This window comes from Apium graveolens, chromosome 10, assembly GCF_009905375.1.
Source record: "Apium graveolens cultivar Ventura chromosome 10, ASM990537v1, whole genome shotgun sequence".
In the NCBI taxonomy this organism is placed as follows: Eukaryota; Viridiplantae; Streptophyta; class Magnoliopsida; order Apiales; family Apiaceae; genus Apium; species Apium graveolens.
Genome location: NC_133656.1, coordinates 122,356,032 through 122,378,881, shown reverse-complemented (window position 1 = coordinate 122,378,881; position 22,850 = coordinate 122,356,032). Strand labels below are relative to the sequence as shown.

The following is a 22,850-nucleotide window of genomic DNA, read 5'->3' as shown; positions in this document are numbered from 1 at the left end:
TCATCTTGTATAAATCTGAAAATAATAGAAGATTCAAAACTATAAATTTCATGTGTTAAGCGGTAATTTAAAAAAAATAAACATGATTTCTGGCTACCCAAATCTTGTCCCCAGTGACTGTATCAGAACCTTTTTGTACTTCAATTCATGTTGCCCGATATGATAAGCAGTATCATATTTGTCTTTTAGTTTAATAATTAATTGCAATTCAAAGTGTTCTGGAAAGTTAGAGAATCATAGGCGTTTGTTCTCAATTGTAGTTTCAATGCCAATGTATTTTCTTATGTTTTATCTGTGGTCTCTTGCCCCTCATCAGATTCATCCATTCATGTCAAAAACGAAAGTAATGAAGTTGATGAACCCGGATCCCTTGAAGGTATGCGCACGACCCATCGGATAGAGAAAGGACAGGTGTCGGAGAAGTTATGCTGACGCCTATTTCACTGCAGGTTTTGACATGTGAATGTCACAGTGATACTGGTGAGAAGATCAAAAGTACTTAACTATCTGACTTGATGTAATTGCAGACCCATACTCCTGTGGAAGAAAACCGCAAGAAGATTTGGAAGAAAACCGCAAGCAGTCATGGGCTCACGAGCACGAGCCTGTTAAAAGTCTTTTAGATGCTGTCAAGGTAAACATCACATCTCTGTCTGAGTTTCAGTTTTTCTGATGAAACATTTATAAAACTTTTTCCAATGCAGAGAAACAAATCAGTGCAATGACAGGACAATGCCTTTACACCTTTCATCTCATTATGTTTTTTAAATCTTGCAAGGGAAATCAAAGACCTTCAGTAGGAAGGCAGCTATAGATGTTAGCAGTGTTACGGGCAAGGAGTGGATATTTAAAAGTTTTTTTGGAAAGGAAAAAGGTATATAATAATTTTACACAATTGTTGAATATAAGAGATTAAATTGCAGCTGTACTGGGAAAAAAGAGAGGTTAAAGTTTATTAGGTTTTGAATGTGAAGTTGGTAGACTATATTCAATTCACATAAGCTACCTATAAATTAAAATTTGACAACTAGTGCTTTATAAAATTGTCTAAATTAGTATCATTAATATTAATTACAAGAATCTGGATTCTTGACCTATGGGGAAAACTAATTTTCTGCTGATTAGTCTTGCATGTTTTTAATTTTTTGTTGTCAAATTGTGAATCTTGTTATTCTTATTCTGTTCATTTTTATTTTCTAGGCTAAAGTTCCATTTAGCTTCCTTTCATCAGCATCGCCTCGGGGTCTGTTTTTAAAAGGTTTTCATTCGAAGATGTACCATGGTTTCCAGTGATCAAGAGGAAAACGGTACTAGAGTCATTCAAGGCACTCAAGGCGCAACTTCTTAGTGACTTAGTTCTTTGGTATCTTTGTTCGTTTAAATAAAGATTTGATGTACTTTTGGTGTTTTAAATTTAGAATTGGGCGTATGTATTTTAGTATTTTTTGTATGTTTAAAACTTGTTGGATTCCTGATATGGCTGTTTTTGTTGGATGCCACTTATGGCAGGTATCATCTAAAAATAGACCAATTATGGCCAACTTTTTATGTTTTCTCGTGTTGCATATTCCATAGTATGATGTTGCATATTGCTTTTCACTGTGTTACATATGATTATAATATTGTTGCAATTTAAAAAATGGTGTTGCATAATATGGTATATACTGTTGTAATTAAATGAAAATAGTGTTGCATTTGCATCAAAATGGTGTTGCATAAACAATGTGGGCCCACATATGACGTGGCAAAAAGGGTCCCACTGCTGATGTGGCATTGTGGGCCCCACATGCAACACTTTCCGTTGTTGCCAATAGGTGATTTACTGTTGCAAAATCCACCTGATGCAATACTTTCAAGTATTGCACAAAATGTTGCATTAGGTGTCTACGGCCACTTCCACATTGGCAACCCCCCCTTGGTGTTGCCTATTACCTTATGCAACACCATTTGGGCCTTATGCAACTGTATAGTAGGGGTTGCCTATGTGCACTTATGGCGTAGTACAACAGGAAAAATCACTAGTGAGCTTAGAAATTCTTGGATAACCGGAATGATATTATATTTATTTCATTACATCGAGTTACTGTATAACTTTTATCTTATTGTACCGCATTGACTTGGAAGTAATCTAAAATTACTAAAGTAAATGTAATGATAATAATATAATTATATACTTTCCATTAGGATAATAATGCTCATCAACCTAAAATTCCTTTCTCTACCAGTAGACTCCTTTGGTCTCACCTTCATCTTTCTCGACATAAATGTATTCCTTCATTTCTCTGTACATTGCCTTGAGAATTGGAGTCCCGTCATACTGATAATAGTTTCCCAGTAATGGCTTCATTGCCTCTGTTGCACCTCCATTTACTTTCATCACTCTCTTTTTACTTATACCGCCATATGTCTTGTTCAACTATTTCTTAACTACTGCATGCCACATATTACTTCTTGTACACCTTGTGTTATTCGCAGGCTCTCTGTTAGTCAAGTATAAAAGCTTAAGTTCATTGTCACATCTACTCTATTTTTTCTAGGTGAAGGTAGGTTCAAACTAAGTTTAGACGTTCGTAATGGACTCTGAGAGTAACGTTTGGATAAGACTACCAAGATATAGCGCGGAAGACGGACAAGGGGTGACAGATTTTTTAGATAATGCCTTCCCAGTTTGTGCGAGGGGAAATGAAATGAAGTGCCCTTGCAAAAATTGTATTGATCATAAATGGCATACAAGAGAGGTCATCAATGACCATCTTATTTGTAGTGGTCCTTCCCTAGCACATGTCAAATAGATTTATGAAATTTCACAAATGAAAACAAAGGTTAGTACTAACTTCATGGATTACAAAACAGGGATGGATTTTGGGAATAACTTCGAAGAGATGTTCAAGTGTATGGGTAAAAAGTGGGAAAATTGTGAAGGAAGACCAAATGCAGAGGCACAAAAGTTTTATAGAAGGGTTGAGGAAGGAAAACAACCATTATTCCCGGGATGTACTAACTTTTCTCGATTAGGTTTCATGATCAGACTCTATCATTTAAAGCGTGTTCATGGAATTAGTGAGTCCGCATTTGGGGAGTTTCTTATGCTAATGAAAGAATCGTTTCCTGAAGCCCATCTGCCTTTGTCCTTCAATGCAGCAAAGATTGTCATCAAGGATTTAGGTCTTCATTATGAGAAAATACACGCATGCCCAAATAGCTGCATGTTATATTGGGCAGAAAATAAAGATAAAGATGAATGTCATACTTGTGGAGTTTCAAGGTGGGTTGTACAAGAGAAAAAAGGCAGTGGTGTTAATAACGAGCCGGAGAAGTTGATTCACAAAGTGCCGACAAATGTAATGAGGTATTTTCCACTAAAGCTAAGGTTGCAAAGAATGTTCATGCGCAAAGAGTTTTCCAAGATTATGACATGGCATGCAGTGGGACGTAAAAAGGATGGGAAACTAAGATACCCGGCTGATGGCGAGGCTTGGAAAATGATGGATGCTCAATATCCTGATTTTTCCCCGAAACATCGAAATGTGAACTTAGGTGTAGCAGCAGACGGATTCTGCCCGTATCGTACAATGAATTTAACTCATAGCACATGGCCAATTATGTTGGTAAATTATAACCTTTCACCTTGGTTGTGCATGAAGAAAGAAAATTTAATACTCTTAACACTAATATCGGGTCCAGAGTCTCCAGGAAATAATATCAACGTGTATATGCAACCTTTGATTACGGAGTTAAAAGAATAATGGGATGTCGACATTGAAACTTATGATGCCTTGACTAACCAGAATTGTAAGTTGCGTGCACGCGTGATATGGACCATTAGCGATTTTACCGGATATGCAATGTTGTCCCGCTGAAGTACAAAGGGAAAACTAGGCTGTCCTGTTTGCCATTACGAGACTTCTTCATGTTATTTAAAACACAGCAGAAAGATGTGCTACATGAACCATAGGAAGTTTCTTGAGCCTACACATAAGTGGATGCTGGATAAAAAAACTTTAATGGTGATATTGAAATGGGACGGATTCCACCAGTTCTATCAGGAACTTATATTGAAGAGTTGTTGCAGGGGTACGAAAACCATTTCGGGAAGGGCAAGAAAAAGGTTAAAAATGAATCTCCTTTCAAAAGGAAATCAATTTTTTTTGATTTATCCTATTGGATACATAATCCACTTCGATACAACCTTGATCCCATGCACATTGAAAAAAAACGTATGTGACAAAATATTAGGTACTCTACTTAATATTAGTGGCAAGTCAAAGGATCATTTAGAAGCGCATTTCGATTTACAAAAACAGAATATAAGAAAGCCCCTTCATCCTGTTTTATTTGTTGATGGAAAGTCATATGAAATTAGACCTGTAATATTCGACATGACAAAAAAGGAGAAAGAAATCTTTTGCTCTGTATTGAAGAATGCCAAACTGCCATACGGTTATGCTTCGAATATTAGTCGGTATGTAAGTGTAAGTGAGAAAAAGGTGGTTGGGTACAAGAGCCACGATGCTCATTGCATGCTTCATTATTTATTACAATTTACCGTGAGAAGAACATTAAAGCCGGAGGTTGCATTACCATTGATCAAACTGGGCACATTTCTCAGAGGTCTATGGAGCAAAGTGATCGATTTAAATGACCTCAAGAAGTTGCAAAAAGATATTTTTGACATACTTTGTCGATTTGAGATGATTTTTATACAATCATTATTTGATATAACGGTCCACCTTCTTGTTCACTTGTGCCGGGAAGTCGAATATGGAGGACCAGTACAACTTAGGTCCATGTTTCCTATTGAGCGGTTCCTTGGAAAGTTCAAATCTTATGTTCGGAATAGAAGTAAACCGGAAGGTTCAATTATAGAAGGTTATTTGGAAGAAGAATGTGTCACATTCTGTTATAGATTTTTGACTGGTGAAGGAGAAACAGAAGATACCATGTCTCATTCTGCAAGAAATGCAAGTTTGGAGTATCATATTGGAACAAAAAAGAATCAAGATGGAAAAGTCTTTAAATTGAAACATGCAGATTGGAAGGTTTCTCATCAATATGTTCTATTCAACTCCGGCAATAACGATATAGAGAGTCTGATTAGGTAAGCTTTTAAGTCCTTTTCTCATTTTATTCAGTTTTATGTCATCACTATTTATCTTTCTTAGACTGTGTAAACTTCATTTTTCTAGGGAGCATCGAGTTTCATTGGAAGGTGAGGTAACTTCAAAAAGATTAAAAAGGGAAAGAACGCATACTTCATATTTTTGGATATGGTTAAAAGAAGAGGTTCCGAGTAAGGACTCGAATTCTAGAGATTTAGAGGTTCTCGCATTGGGTCCTAATAGAGCAGCGAGGCGGTTTACCGGCTATGTAGTAAATGGATATAGATTCCATACCAAGTCCAGAGATTCATGGTGTATCACATAAAATTGTGGTGTTTTTGTAACTGTAGAGACCACTAGTTTTGCTAGTTCGAAAGACGAAAATCTAGTAGTTGGGAATGTTAACTACTATGGATCAGTCGAGGAAATTTTTGAACTAGATTATTGGGGGGTTTTTAACGTGGTCCTTTTTAAATTCTGTTGGTACCAAGAGGAGAAGGATGAATATGGACTTACTAAAGTAAATTTTAATAAGTTAAGCCACAAAAATGATCCTTATGTTCTGTCATTGCAAGTACAACAAGTCTTTTATGTTCAAGATCCAATTCAAATAATGGTTCATTATATTATTAAGAAGTTTCCAAGGGACGTGTTTGATGCTGAGAAAGAATGCAACTGAAGAAGAGATCAGAACCACTACTTTAGATGATATCGATATTGATCCTGGAATAGAATTTGATGTTGGCGACGGGAGTTGCATCAGAGATGATGTCCCCCAAATACAAATTCCATTTCTGTCTCCCTAGATCACAAAACTTGTTTCTTATAGAGAATTACTTTGCTCGATTTTAGTCATGTTTTATTTTCCAGATTAAAATGTATTGTCCACTATCTGTTTGTAATTTGATCAAATGTCATGAAACTGTTTGATGTTTCAGATTTAATGGTTAATTGTTATGTCAGATTTGAATCATCCTAAAATTGTTCTTACACATTCTGTGCATTTCTGATATTTATGTTCAATTTTAACTGTTAGTTTCAGGAGATTATATGTTTTTTGTAGATTTGGTCTGTATTTGTATTTTGTGTTGTTAGCCTGTTCAATTTATAATGTTTTTATTTCTTGACATATGGCACATTATTGCTGTTAATTCCTGATTTGTCTGGGAATCTGGGTTCCATTGCTATTGTTGAATCTGTTAAAAAGTAATTATATTGCTAAACTGTGTACTATGCATAAAAAGTAATTATATTGATCAAATCTGTTGTTTGTATCCAAGGTATTTATATATGTAATGTTTAATTCACATATAATGGTATGTACAATGAATTCTAAAGTACGTTATTGATAATTGTTACAGCTTCCCCCGAGAAACCGCTGAAGCGTAAGTTTGTTACCACACATCAACTCCAGCAGCAAAAAAAGAAAATGGATAAAAAGTTGCCCGAGGTTGGTGGTTGGCAGGACATTTTAACAAAAGAAAGTGGACAAGATGTAGCTATCAATGAAAATGAGAAAGTAACTGCGAGAAGTAAGTTAGCCTTAGAACCATGTGCAGGGGATGTTGAAGATACTGGAAATAATGGAAATAAGGATGTTGTTGAAAAGGTATTTAAATGATTACTTTTAAAAAAAACAATTTAAATGTATACATATACTTTCCTGATTTATTTTGTACACTTGTAGTTACCACCACCACCGCTCTCCGAGTATTTAAAATTCAAAAAAGCTGGTTGCAGAGGGGATAGTGAAGATACTCATATTGATGTTGCTGAGAAGGTATTATTTACACCTTTTTTTTTGTATTAACTTTTGAATATAAATTTTAGCCATTTTTTCACCCAAACACAGCTTTTGTGTTACAAATTGTGTTAAATACAAATTTTAGCCCTAATTGATAAAGATTGTGTTTTTATTATTGTTTAAAGTGTTTGATATGATAATCAAGAATCTTGAAGCTAATCTTTAGTTAGGTTGCTTTAATTTTGCGCTAGCTTTTATTTTTAAAGATCAAAGATGCTGTTTTTTCATTAAGGTGGTACTTTATGTGTATAGCAGTGAGTAATGTGCATACAATTTGTATATATTGAGAGAAAGAAGTTAATCATGCATTTTCTAATTTAAATGTATATTGTTTCTGATTAAGTCCAAATAACCTCATCTGTTAATCATGTATTTTCTAATGACCTCATTTGTTAGTCATGCATGTTTTAATCTAAATGTATATTGTTTCTGATTAAGTCCGAACGAAATATAAATATTAATTCGGCTAGATGCTCAATCAATCATTTTTTAGATGATCGCGAATGATGCGTTTTATTTTCTAATATTCAGTAACTTTCACTAATAATCATATACTATATAATTTCTCATTGTTACCATCCAAATAAAGTAGTCAATTAATTATGCATTTTTCTGATTTATTTATCTACACTTGCAGTTACCACCACCATCACCGCTCCCCATGTTTCTCAAAAGAAACATGAAAAAAGTGAAAACGGCTCGATGTAGAGGGGATGCTGATAAAATAGTATTATTCAGTTATTACCATTGCTTTTGATCGATTAGTCACCTTTTCTGATTTTCACCTATTTAAATTATAATCTATTTAATTGTATACTAATGTCTTGTAATTGCCACCACCTCTACCACTATGTGAGTATGACAAGTTAAAACTGGATAAAATGAGGGCAAATAATGAAGTTTATAAATCACTCGGGTTGTCTCATATAGTTTCTATTTTTAAAGATGCAGTAGAGTCGAGTAGTAAATCAAAAGGTAAAAAAGGGAAAGAGACAGCTATTGAGGAAGATGACTCACAATATGTTCCAGCAAATGAAGGGGACGTTGAAAGCGATGATTCGTCTGAGGTATACGTTATTTGATTAATTGTTTTTTTGGTTATTGTTGGCTTAATTGACTTTAATACCAAGTATGGTTAATTAATTCTAAACCCAAATGGCAGGACATTGAATATGTTAAGCAAAAGAAAATTGATGTTGGGCCAAGGACTCGTTCACAAGCCAATGCAGCTCCTGGAAAATCTGGCACTGCAACTGAGAGGGCAGCTACAAGGGCTTATTGTCCACAACCTGTTAAACCGATATCCACCAAGATTTTTAGACAGTCAAGCAATGATGGACCAGCTCCTGGTACAATTGCTGCTTCACATTACAAGACCGTCAAATGAATAATGATGAACCTCCGATGAATGAGAATGTTGTTGAATTCGAAATGGAACAGAATGCAGATGAGGAAGTCCAATAAGGTAACATGTATTCGTCTTTTTGGTTAATTGTCATTTTATGTTTAGTAATACAGTTTCACTGATCATGCCTTATTTTTTTTGTACCTGGTATATTAAGTATGTGCTCCTAAAAAACGTAGAGGACTGACAAAAATGAATAGGGTTCGTGGAAGGAACCCTAATGAGAAAGTGGTCATCTCTTTGAATGCAAAGGGTCAAGCAATTTCGGATATAGAAGGATATGTAGCAGAGCTAAGTAATTTCTTGGGGACATTGGCAAGGGATAATGTGTTGCTGACTTATGTCAATTGACACGTTATTCCCGATCAATTGAAACAGAAATTGTGGGAGTATACTCTGGTGATTTCTATGCTCTATAACATAGATTGAATCACTTTCCAAATTTCTACATATACTAATAAATTATATTCATTCTTTTTATACTTAATATATTACAGGGCAAGTATGTTATTCCCGATGAAGGAAGGAAATGGGTTTATACTACCCTTAGTGATGCTTGGAAACTACACAAGGCTCGTGTAAAAAAAGCTCATTACACTAAATACAACACCGATGAGGACATAATGGATAATAGACCAAACCGGGTCCCATTGGAGGAATTTAAAATGCTGTTAAAGTACTGGGGGGATGAGGCGGCTCAGGTAGTAAATAGAAAAACCTTAATTACTTAAATAGTTGCTTAACATAAACTGGCATGATCTGTGTACTTGTTTTTATCTTATGAAAACTGGTCTGGTCTGCGTATTTTGTTGTAATTTTACAAAAATTGGCTAGGGAAAATACTGAGCATCGTAAGTCATTGGTTGAGACGCACACATTGGGTGGTAAACCTGTTGCCCTAGTTGTTGAAAAATTGGTAATTTTTTTTCATTTTGCAAGTTTATTTTTAACATAGTGATTTACATTATGGTTGTTTGTTATCGTAAATAGGTAAATATACGTGTCCTTTTAGGTATGCTTGTGTTATATAAGAATTTTTATCTATTATTTATAACATGATGGGTATTTTATTTAAGTGTGATTGTTTTATTTAAGTGTGGTTGTTAAATAGATTTTTGTTTGTTTAGGGAAACAAAGATTAGTCTAAAGTTAAGTTTTTTTTATCTATATGACAGTAGGAGTAATAAATAGTTAATAGAAACATATTTCCAGGTTAAATATCTCCTGCATCCACACTTAAAAATCTTGTTTCCTTTCTATTTTTACTGATATTAGGTTTTCCGCATGCTGTCCTCTGAAGGATATTTACTCATGCATGCATCTCTTTCAACTTAGTTCTAAAAGAATTGAACAAGCATTAAGAATTTGACATAACAAGTTATTGCTGCAAAGACCTATATTAATATGAGCTGAACTCGCTTCTTTTGTGTGGAACCCTTATTTCCTGATGCATAACAAATCATAACCATGGTGAAAGTAAACTTGCTCAAGTGTATGAAAAATTGCAGATATTTTAAGAAATAATAGCTTAAAAAATGATGAGTCACTTAACTCAGAGGCAGCAAGCCTAACATAGATTATATGCATTTTCTGAGTAGCCTCTTGTATCAATCAGACCACCAAACCATAACAGGCATCCACTTTTGTTTGTAGCATTTGTATTTGAATAAGCTGTGCAATTACATTTCTTCAGGCATTCTATTTTACATTTTGCTCTAAGTGCCTATGTATCTTAGGTTTTGAATCTGTTTTTGCAGTATGGTTGCAGCTTTATGTCTTTTTCGATAAACAATTATGTCTTGATTGTATAGTCGTAGTTTTATGTCTTTTTCTGGTCTAAATTCTATAATGCTGAATATTACTCCCTCTGTATTGATCGAGATCGATCAGTCTTTAAAAACCACGATTTTGCGCTGATCAACTTAGTATATTTGATTATTTTAATACCCTTGTTTTTTAGGCATTTAAAGGACTAATTTTTTACATTTTTGACAGAAAAAGGCTTATCCGAATCTTGAGCATCCAATCGATGCTCAAATATATTCAATCACTCGTAAGCGAGAAGAAGGGCGGGAATACAAGTCAAATACTGAAGAAATGAAGGAGAAACTTGTAAGTATATTTTATTGTATAGAGGCAGTTTATATTAATGGCATATTTAGCTACTGCATTAACCAATTTTTGTAGGCAAAAATTCAGAAGTTGATGGAAGAGGGAAAGGAGGCTGAAGCAAATGCAGTTGCTTCTGATGGAAAGGCCCATGTACCTAACTGGCTACCTGGAAGGACCGGTACTAAGTCGGTCTCGACTTCAATTAAGGCCTCAACTGCACAAGAAGTGCAAGAGTTAACTGAAAAGATAAGCATCCTTGAGAGCGAATTGGAGGTCAAGTTCAACAGGAAATTGCAGGAGAACATGGCTTGGATGGTGAAAACATTGGGAGATGCAAATCCTGGCATGATATTTAATCTCGAAGACGTATGTGCCACGAATTCCAGTGATCAAGAGGAAAATGGTACTCCAGTCACTCAAGGCACTCAAGGCGCAACTTCTTAGTGACTTTGTTCTTTGGTATTTCTGTTCGTTTGAAGAAAGATTTGATGTACTTTTGGTGTTTTAAATTTATAATTGGGTGTATGTAGTTCGGTACTTTCGTATATTTAGAATTTGTTGGATGCAAGCTGTTTATGTTGGATGCCCGATAAGGCTGTTTTTGTTGGATGCCTGATAAGGCTGTATTGTTGGATGCCACTTATGGCATGTATCATGTAAAAACAGACCAGTTATGTCCAAATTTTATGTTTGCAAGTGTTGCATTTTCCAGAATATGATGTTGCATATTGCATTATATTGTGTTGCACTTGATTATAATACTGTTGTAATTTTAAAAATGGTGTTTCATAAAGCTGTATATACTGTTGCAATTGAATGAAATTGATGTTGCATATGCACTAACATGGTGTTGCATAAACAAAGTGGGCCCCACAGATGACGTGGCAATATGGGTCCCATTGCTGATATGGCAAAGTGGGACCCACAACTGACGTGGCAGGTGGACTCATGCTTACGTGGCACGCTGACGTGGCATGCTGACGTGGTTATTGCTGCTGACCTAGCATCTGATGTGTCACTTGCCACGTAGGACCTGGTTTAGTGTCCTTTCATGCCTTATATAACACTAAGTGTTGTTGCCAATATTTGCCTCTACTATTTCAAAATCAGTACAATGCAATACTTAGAGGTGTTGCACAAAATGTTGCATTAGGTGTCTACGGCCACTTCCACATTAGAAACCCCCGTTGGTGTTGTTTATTACCTTATGCAACACCATTTGGGCCTTATGCAACTGTATAGTAGGGGTTGCCTATGTGCACTTATGGCGTAGTGACACAACCAACACACATAACTTTATGACTGAAAAACACATCAAAAACATACATTTACAGCATAGTTTAACACATAGTTCATAAAAACACACTTTTTATGAACTTAAAAGATTAAACAAAAATTGAAAGCATAACCCATAGTTAGAGCATGTATATCAAGCACAACCCATAATATATTGCATGCATATTGCCTAAAATCCCCTGTATATAGCCTAAAAACCCAATAAACACCAAATACTTACTAAAATTGCTTAAAATTAACACCTATATGATAACCATACACAATACACAATAAATTGATGATACCCATACACAATATATGTATACATATGATTAAATACATATAATATTATAAAATCAATCAAAAACGAATAGGAAATGAAGGTAGAAAATGAAGAGGGGACTTACAGATTGAAGTACTAAAAACGAGGAGGGTGAAATGGTTTTATATAATATGTGGTAGGGTATAAAACCTACCAACTTTGGTAGATGTTGATCACTGATTTTGGCGCAATAGAAATAAAAGGTAACAAAAGGGGAATCGAACCTCTCCCATACGGAAAAAGAAACAAGGGACTAACCACCAAGACAACAGAGTGTTTGAAACATATTTGCAACAATAATATATTCAATCAATTAATTTTTCAAATTAAGGATTACATGAATTTCTTATAAAATTAATTTAATTATTAATTTGAGTGTGTCCCCTTTTCATACCAAATTTGGGCATATTTACTACCAAACCTGGTAGGATATACCCATTAAAAAAACAAATCACTTTTTTTGGTCATTTCTTACCAAGACTGGTAGGCATTTAACATTTTATTTTATAGATTAGTTATAAAAAATATGAGATTAATTTTAAAAAATCAAATATTTTACATACATATCTAAAATCAATATGTCTAGTCATCCGTACGCTTGGATCATTGGAATTTTTTTTAAATGTATAAACCTAAACAAGCCATAAATTCTGAGTATAAAACCTAACTCAAACTTCGAATATTTTCGTTGTTTTCTAAATGATTTTATTGATTATAAATATTTTCTTTTCCAAATTTTTTTCCTAGTTTCCTTTCTCTATAAAATGACGTTCCACTTTTAAAGTTATATTTTATCAAAAAATTTCAATATTTATTATTTTTTTCGTAATAATTATATTAATCTAAATGTAAGAGAAACACGAGAATGTAACTATATTCAACTAAGTTTTTGAATTTCACTAATAAAATCAATACATCTTTAGGTCTTTAGGGTTTGTTCAACACAAATGTGATAAATGATAAAAAAATACGAAAATGCACGTTTTCTTTATTTTTGGTCATTTCCTACCAATACTGGTAGGCATTGAATATTTTTTTTTAGATTAGTTATAAAAAAATATGAGATTAATGTTAAAAAATCCAATATTTTACATACATTTCTAAAATCAAAATATCTAATCATCCGTATGGTTGGATCACAAGGAAAAAAAATTAAATGTATAACCCTAAACAAGCCATAAATTCTGAGTATAAAACCTAACTCAAACTTCGAACATTTTCGCTGCTTCATTTTCTAAACGATTTTATTGATTATACATATTTTCTTTTCGAATTTTTTTCCTATTTTCTTTTCATTATAAAATGACTTTCCACTTTTAAAGTTATATTTTCTCAAAATATTTTGATATTTATTATTTTTTTGTAATAATTATAATTTATTTTAATGCAAGAAAAACACGAGAATGTAACTATAATAAACTAAGTTTTTAAATTTCACTACTAAAATCAATACATCTTTAGATCCTTAGAGTTTGTTCAACAAAAATTGTGACAAACGATCAACAAAAAACACGAAAATGCACGTTTTTTTTGTTTTTGGTCATTTCTTACCAATACTGGTAGGCATTGAATATTTTATTTTATAGATTAGTTATAAAAATATATGAGATTAATTTAAAAAAAATCCAATATTTTACATACATATCTAAAATCAATATGTCTAATCATCCGTACGGTTGGATCACTCGGTAAAAAAATTTAAATGTATAACTCTAAACAAGCCATAAATTCTGAGTATAAAACCTAACTCAAACTTCGAATACTTTCGCTGCTTCATTTTCTAAATGATTTTATTGATTATAAATATTTTCTTTTCTAATTTTTTTCCTAGTTTCCTTTCGCTATAAAATGACTTTCCACTTTTAAAGTTATATTTTCTCAAAATATTTCAATATTTATTATGAACCGTGTTTATGGAAGACCGAAAGTAAAATGAAAAAAAAATTAATTATTTCTTCCTCAACATATCTCTCCGCAATTGAACCTTCCATCCGTGCTTTATTTCCAACCTTATCTTTCATATGCTTCAACAATCGCTCAAAAGGGTACATCTAATGATAGTAAACCGGTCCTCCGAGTCTACATTCTTCAATCAAGTATACAAGTAAGGGTTCCATAATGTCAAACAAAGCCGGTGAAAAGACGGTTTTGAGCACACACATTGTCCTCACCACACGTTTTTCCAAGATATCCAAATTTTTGGGTAGTAAAACGGATGAGCAAATATCAAGAAAAATATTTGAGAGGGCTGTGAGAGCTTCCACAATATAAGATGGCAAAAGTTCTAGAGCAATAGGCATTAACTTTTGCATGAAAAATATGACAATCATGCGATTGGAAACCGATAATTTTTAAAGTATCCCATTTGATACAATAGGATATATTCGAGATGCATCCATCGGGAAGTTTAAGTTTAGAGATCCAATTACACAAAAGTCGAAGTTGAGTTCTAGTAATGTAATATGGCGCTTTAGGAATTTTCCCATTTTGACTCGATCATTTAGAATTGTGTAAAATAAATTTTCAAACACATTCTTCTCGGTATGCATGACATCAATACATTGTCGTAGATCATGAGATGCCCAATACGGTAGTTCCCAAAACATTGAAACGTGAGTCCAATGATGATCTACCCCATAGCCCTTAGGCTTGAATTTACGTAAAGTATTTCCGGGTGGACTGAAATCTATTTGTAATAAAGAATCAAGTAAAGTCTCACCCTTAGTACGACCATCAAATACCTGAAGCTCCGTTATAACATATTTTTTATTCTTCTTCCGCAAAGGATCATTTTTATCCAATTTTTTTTATATGTTCCATAAAATAACATTTAATATATGTTAAAATTAAATCAAATTTAAATTCACACTATTTACATGAGAATCACATTCAATATTTTTTTTATCTTTAATACAACTAACATCAAATTGTAACATATTGAATTTTATTATTCAGTATAATTAATTTTATATTGTCAATATTAGATCCATAAACATAACATCATTTTATAATTGGAATTCAATTATTATTATTAACTTTTTATAATTTATGTTTATTTATATAAGTTATTTGTTCAAACAAGAATATCAAGATAAATATATATTTGAAATATTGAGAAATTGAACCTTGCTATATCATAAACGATCCGAGTTCGAGTGGAACAGGTTGGCCGTGGAATATAGAACATCCCAAGAGTAGTTATTCTTTTGTTGCACAACAATAAATAAAAGAAGTATAGGAAATGAGATATGTATAGTGTTTAAAGATATTTATTTTTAAGGTCTTTTATGATAAAAATTAAAAATAGGTTCCCCTAAAATTTATTTTTTGCATATATTTTTTATTTTTTTTCTTTTCTTCCTTCAAGTATATAAAAAAATTGGCGCTAAAAATTCGATTTTCTTGATGCCCCAATTTGTCAACATAAGAGTTTTTCCTCATGGCTAGCTCTCAGTACTACAGAAATGCTTTCCTATGTCGAACTTTATGTGTTAGTCCCCTATATGTAGCCTAATGCGTCGGGTGTAAGACCAACCGACGCACACTGACATTTATTCCGGATTTGTTATGTCCGTTGTCCATTTAATTGATGGTTTTAACGGTTGTTTAATGGTGTCAGGGTCAAGGAACGAACATTATAGCTTGGTTTTAATGGAGTCGGGATGGAGAACCGATGCTATAGGTTGTATTTAATTTGTGGCCTCCTAAATATTGACACTGAAGGTTCTTCTTCTTTTTCATTTTCTACCTACTTCCCACTTTTCCTTATACCAACTATGAATGTATTTTGGTCCCTTGATAAACAATCTTCAAATGATATAAAAGTGGTTCATAAATTATAATTTGTTTAAATATTTTGTTGATTCTACTTAAATACTCCTTTACTTAACAGACATTTACTTAACAACATTTTCTGGAATTCTTGAGTTGGACACCTTGTACATTTTCAACACAAACCGGACATCCTATCTTCCCTTTTGTTGACCATCCACTTAGCATACCAAAAGCGGGAAAATCACTAATTTTCCACATAAGTGCCGCTTTCATGATAATTTTTTCTTCAAATGTTGATCACAAGTTTCAACTCCGCTTTGCCACAAAATAAATAATTCATTCATAAGGGGCCTTAGAAACACATTGAGATTTTTTTTGGATTATCCCGACCCGGAATTGGTAGTGTCATAAACATGAACGGTCTTTTCATACACATAGAAGGAGGTAGATTGTAGACGACCACTACAACCGGTCACAATGTATACACATTATTTCCGGAATTTCCGAATGGATTGAAACCATCATTCGATAATCCAAGTCGAACATTACGAAACTCCTTAGCAAAAGATGAGTATCGCTTATCAAAACTTTTCCATTCTTCTCCATCCGAGGGGTGACTTAGTTCTCTCTCTTTTACTTCTCTACAATTGTGCCAAGTCATATGTTTATCTGTATGCTCCGACATGTATAACCGTTGTAAAGGAGGAATAAGCGGAAAATGTCTTAAGACCTTCTTCGGTATTTTTTTCCCATTTTTCCCCAAGACATCTTTGTAACGATTCTCTTTACAAATGTCACAAACAACTTTTTTTTCATCGTTATTATAAAACATACAATTATTCATATCCCAGTTTTATAAAACAAACAACTTTTTAATAATTCACGGTTTTTTCCCACCAAAATTGGTAGGAAAAACCTTTCGGTTGGCGGACCTCATTCCCTACCAATATTGGTAGGAAAAAACCGTGAATTATTAAAAAGCTTCCAACGTCAAAAAAATAATATTTATTTTGGATAATACGTGGACTGCTGATATGGAGGGTGGGGTCATATCCATATAATAATTTCATCATTTCCTACTAATATCGGTAGGTTTTAATTTCTTACCAAATCTAGTAGGAAATATATGTAAAATGATTAATTTTAAAATAAAGTTTAATTGATTTAAAAAGGTGAGAGCTGATGACATGGACGGTGGGCACTACAAGAAATTTGTAATCACACAACACCTATGAAACAACGGTTGCCCCAAATTAGTAGACATCTGTGAATTTGCTCTCCTCGAAAAAATGTTGTTGTACTACATGTAGAACAATGGTTATAGCTGTTTTTTGAAACACTTGTCTATGTGGCATCCACTTATTGAGCTAGACAACAGTTCTTATACCGCATTATTGTCATACACCTTTAACATAACAGTCCAAAACCGTTGTTAATAAGCTAAGTTATTGTAGATCAGACAATGGTTTTCGACTTAATATTGTGTAATTTATACAAGTGTTTATTATAACCCTTGTCTTATTGAAAATCAGACAATGGCTTTTACATTCCATTGTTAAAAGGAAAGCTCACAAATAATGGTTATTAGTAGTGTTGGGTAAATGAGGTTTAAACAACCGGTCTTGTGTCTTGTTGTCTGAACACCTTATTTAGATGATTGTTTTACACGTTGTGACATTAACCGTTTTCTGTTGAGTAATGGTAAAAAAAATTGACTTGCATATATGCAAGTCCCCACAAAATAAATCCAAAACCATCTAACCAAGAAATTTCCAAACCATTAATCATCCGACCAACAAACTAACAATCAAAAAATCATGAGCCAAATCAGAAACCAAAAATACTACATCAAATGGACGTGTTCAACTATTAAACTAAAAGTTTGGCAATAAATACATACAAATCAAAGTGTACTCTCTTTATAGTAATACAAAACTGCAAAATACAATCTCCATTTCATGGAGACCGCATTTTGCAGGTCTTGCATTACTATAAAGACAGTAAACCTGGACATGTATACATTCATCAACAAACTAAATATTTTTACAAATTTACAAGTTCATCTATGAATTGAAAAATACACAAATTAATCACAATGCCATGATACTACAAGTCTAGCGAAGAGTACCATCAAATAGTAATGTCCATCCAAAATGACCAAACTGTTAAAAAGTTCTTGTAACCTCAGCTTGATCAACATCATCATTTAATCCAGGTTAACGAGTCAATCAGTGACGACGTAAATTATTTGTCACTTGAGTAGTTTAAAATCACGCTCAAAAATCGAATCGATCACTGAAAGCAAAATAAAAAATTTGAATATTAGCAAATAATAAAGAAACAGGGTTCATGATACTGTCAATGTATGCTCAGTATAATTACATTAAACCAAATACAAGGCAGAATCCAAATAATTATGATATAATAAAATTTGCAAAAATCCTAACTTTAGTACTAGTAAGTGATAGAAATCAATAAAAAAATATGATTCGACAAATTAAACATTTAAGAAATGAAAAAGAAATATTTCCAACAAAAGAAATAATGAAAGGCAGACTTGTACTCTTGTAGGTTAATTTTGAATATATGTAACTTAAAAGAAATGTAATTATTACCCTTATGGAAGTTGAATCCATTCTTCTTCCTCCCGCATATAACTAGCTCCTTCGTCATCCTGTTCCTCGACACTCAGGAATAGTGGCACATGCAGCTCATTCTCAAGTTCTATTTCTACAGATCCATCATTTTCATCATCACAATGGTCATAATAACTTTTTTCTGGTAATTTCAACACTACGGACCAATGTTTTCCAAAGGACCATCAATGTAACAAACTTGTTTAACATGTTTCCCTAGAACAAAAGGATCATTTACATAACCTAATTTGTTCAAATTAACCAATGTATATCCTAAGTCATCTACCTTAACTCCTTTGTTCGTATCTACCCAATTATAACGAAATAGAGGGATTCTAAACTTGTTATATTCTAACTCCCATGTACTTGATATAACTCTATAGTAGGTGTGTGAAATATTTTCAATATTTTTATCCTTACCCTCACTACGTCAATAATGGCTCCAATAATGGCTTTCTGCAACATTTCAAATAAGTTGCCAGATGCCCGATAAATGTTGCAAAAGATTAAAAAAATGAACGGCAACACTTTTTTGATGTTAGTATTTTCGATGTTGCCTTAGGGTTCAAAGATAACGTTTTCTCATTTAAGGCAACACCAAAAATTATGTTGCCAAAAATTGTGATTTTGCAAAAAAAGTAAGCCCACATGACACATGGACTGCCACGTAGGTGGACATGTGACTCTGGACACATGGCTCTGACAGGTGGAGAGGTGAGTCCCATGGCCACATGGATTACCACATCAGCAAGTGGGGACCGCATGACCACGTGGACTGCCACGTCAACATGTGGGACCCACATAGTCACGTCATGTAAGATGCACTTTAGAAGGTGTTTATAACAATAAGAAATTACCATTACAACACCACACATGTGTTTAATGTAACACTATTTACTTAATGTAACAACAAATAATATATTAAATATAGCACTGAAATAGCAATTGTAACACTTTTTTTATAAATTCTGTGATGCATACATTATTTTTGTAGAATTCCTATTAAAAATTGAATCCAACAAACATCCAACCGAACTACAAATATCCAACTACAACTACAAACATAAATTAAGAAATATAACATAAAAAACAATCCTCATCATTGCTGACTAATTTTTGACTCATATTTGCCTTCAACTCCTCGATTTTAGATTATGGACCGGAACTGGAATAAAGGCAACTGCTTTAGCTTGCCTTCCCATCAAGCGGTTCTTTTTTCTGGGAATGACCACATGCATCATTTCCATTTTCCATTTTCTCTTTAATGAGATCCTACAAGAGAAAATGCAAACATTACATATTAATACATAAATTGACAAAACTAATAACCAAAAATTTGCAACAATTTACCTTTTACTAGTTATTCATATACTAATCAACTATCTTCAAATTAAACATATTACAGACAAAACCGACAATGTACCCTTATTACTTGAATGTTCAGAGTTTATCCCAGTTATAAATAGAGACAATTAACCAACTTCCGCTAAGTTTGATCATCAAAACAATCAACCACAAACCATTTTTAAGTTTCTATGGAATAACACTAAGTTTTAGGACCGATCCTAACTATTGATAACACAAATTAACACTAAATTGTACCACAATTATCTACATTGACCAAATGACAGTTTAAACACCAAAAGATTAATCAAGAAACCAACAGTAAGCACAAATCAAAAATAACAAAATCAAACAATTCCCAATTCTAAAAAAGCAATCTTTTTCACACCTAACCATCATTGGTGCCTGATCAGGTGAGCTAGGATAAAGAACAGCAGAAGGAATTTAAATGTTCCAAAAGGTGCACAAGCCAATCTATTCTAACAGTTATTAAATCCATTGTGCACTTAAATTTCATTTTCCAGCTGTATATATATAAATGAGAACCAATAATGCAGATTAGTAATACCTGTAACAAATATAATAAGAACAGCAAATGAAATGCTTCCTCCATCATACCACCCTTCTTCTATCCCCTACAAGAATAAAGAACCAAAACATTAATGGAACAGAATCTAGCCCTACAAGGGCCACAAAAATTCACAAACATATGTGATAGGTTCCTGAACAGAACAAAAGGGTGAAGACAAATTTTCAAAGAAGCAAGAACATACATATAATGACCAAATATCCAATAACTTAGATCCATCATTCTTGAATTTTGTTCATAAAATATGTCTATATTTATATACATGCATGAGTCGGTGGTGTGCACATCAGAAAACATAGCAGAGCCTTCAAAGTATGTATGTAAAAAGGACAAGAGGGGAGCTTTAGTAATAACAATTTTTCGAAAATGCTTATAGCAGCAACAAATTTATAATTGATGAACATATCCGATTAATTAATACATGTCCAAACTCACCTCTATCTTTATTCATAGTATCAATGATGCTATAGCGGCTATTACTAAGATAATCAATGTTAAATCTTGCCAAGATTCCCAAAGAAACCTCTACAAAAACATGAGCCAATATATGAGTAAATTTTAGAAAGAGAGTGCAATCTTAACATAGTATCTAACAACTCGAGAGTAAAAAAAAACACTAAACTGCTATTAAACTTGAGATGCGGAGAGTAAACCCATTCCACCTATTCCTAGGGTAAGCAACTGCATTTTATTCTTCAACTGCCAAATTTTCATAAAGGGAAAGAAGGAGGATATATTCAGGTTACAATTTCAAAAACTTATAAAGTTTAATTTGCTAAAAAACATTTATGTAGTTTGATGGAGTTGACCCATATGTAAGAATACCTTGAGATACTGTTCCCTCGACTCTGCAGCCAAGACCTCTGGATCACCAACAGGCTTTTTAATTTCTCGTAACATAAATTCCTACAGATACAATTACAACGACTAAGATCAGCACTCTCTATCTAGAAATCGAGAAATTAAACCAACGAAGAAATCCCTAAACTGCTAGATTGGGTTGAAACATTTTTCAGTGGTATTGAAAGAGAAAAGGAAAAGTAGAGGGAATACACTGCCACCAGTTACAGCCTTGTATGCTCTATCCCACTTATCCTGCCCACATCGTGTAGGTGCTGGTCTCCATTTTTGCTTCAAATCTCCACTATTCTGAAAGGCATTTAACTTGATCATAAAAAAAAAGAATAAGATACGTTGTAACCTCCAAGAAGCTTACATAGTTAGAAGAAAGTACATTACTTGAGCCCTCTCAACTTTTGTTTCCGTGACAATTTTTGTAGGAACCCGAGAGCCAATAAAAAAAACATCTCAAAAATAAGTAAAAATATCTAACAGATCAAACAACTCGAGAAACCCTAAATAAACTAGTGCAAACACCAAACAGCTATAGAACGAAAATTTTAGAGAAAGAGAAAAATTCGACAATCACAACAGTTGATTAGACTAAGAAAACATAATTCCACCACATCCAATCCATCTCCTATGTCAAATTCAAAACACTAAAACTGTACCGTATATTAAATTATAACATCTTAAAATTATTGAATCGCAAACCAAACAATCAATCAAAACACAGAGAGCAAAAAAATCGAACAATCGATTCAAGGCATGAAGCATAATATAATGATGGTAATAATGTAGTTTGCAGAGAAAATTAGAGAAATTACTGAAATTTGAAATTGAACTAGCATATGATAAAATTGGGGGAAACAATAAATCAACGTCTGTGATCTGGAAGTAATTATGTATATACAGAAGATGATACACGGAGAGAGAGCGCTTCAAAACACATGAAACGAAGCAAAGGGCTTCGATATCGAGTGTCATAAGAATATCTTGTGTCAATAAACTACTGGTATATGAACCAACAGTCAGCATTTACCCAAATTGTTTTTTGGTTAAAACCGATTAGACGGTTCAGATTAAAACTGAAGCCGGTGATCCGTGTAATACATTCACCGGCCAATACTTTTCTGCCACCTAACGATTCTGATTTTTTATTTCCTATTTACTAAATTAAACACTAATTAAAAATCAATATAAAATAACTAGAAAATTTTAAAAATTCCACAAAAAATACTATACACTCAAACAATTGTCTAGATAATAATAAAAATTTAAATTCATATATTTTATTATATTGCCCATTTTTTAAATATCTGTAAGAAAATCTAATATATAATAAAAATATTTAGAGAATAAATTATATATTAATTATAAATGTTTAGAGAACAATGGTACACCCCTAAAATCGAGAGTTTCTAACATCTGTAAGGACGGATTATCGAAATTTTATTTTAAAAGAATCAATACTTCATTCGGGACAGTAGCGCATACATGGGTTAGTCTATTCTGACTGCCTTGACTGCTATATTATCCCACAAAATAAATATATAAAATCCGAATAATGATGGTACACCCCTAAAATCGATAGTTTCTAACATCCGTACGGACCAGTCGTTGAAATTTTATTTTAAAAGAATCGATACT

At 33.1% G+C, this 22,850-nt stretch overlaps 1 protein-coding gene across 8 annotated transcripts; it reads right to left on the bottom strand.

Annotated features, from left to right (window-relative positions):
* Positions 1-19,353: 19,353 nt before the first annotated feature.
* On the bottom strand, positions 19,354-22,243 carry LOC141692602 (protein CONSERVED ONLY IN THE GREEN LINEAGE 160, chloroplastic-like). Of its 8 annotated transcripts, none has more exons than XR_012562849.1 (7): positions 22,028-22,235; positions 21,414-21,524; positions 21,186-21,266; positions 20,983-21,059; positions 20,796-20,885; positions 20,340-20,406; positions 19,354-19,699 (listed from the first exon to the last, which is right to left on the bottom strand). XR_012562849.1 is itself a non-coding variant. In XM_074497493.1 (5 exons), exons 1-5 carry the CDS (start codon positions 22,049-22,051, stop codon positions 19,689-19,691), a joined length of 294 nt encoding a protein of 97 aa, XP_074353594.1. In that variant the 5' UTR covers positions 22,052-22,233; the 3' UTR covers positions 19,354-19,688. The 8 variants fall into 8 exon arrangements, 2 of the variants coding, with proteins under 2 accessions (XP_074353594.1, XP_074353595.1); XR_012562850.1 differs by having other exon boundaries at positions 21,414-21,509; positions 21,595-22,230; XR_012562851.1 differs by having other exon boundaries at positions 21,600-22,230.
* Positions 22,244-22,850: the final 607 nt, after the last annotated feature.

Bases quoted from the DNA above. Each gene is read 5' to 3' on its own strand.
- LOC141692602 (XM_074497493.1), bottom strand. From the start codon at position 22,051: ATGCTAGTTCAATTTCAAATTTCA. The intron at 21,525-22,027 runs GTAATTTCTCTA...TTTATGATCAAG, and splicing joins TAGTTCAATTTCAAATTTCA to TTAAATGCCTTTCAGAATAG. The intron at 21,267-21,413 runs GTATTCCCTCTA...TTGTATCTGTAG, and splicing joins AGGCTGTAACTGGTGGCAGT to GAATTTATGTTACGAGAAAT.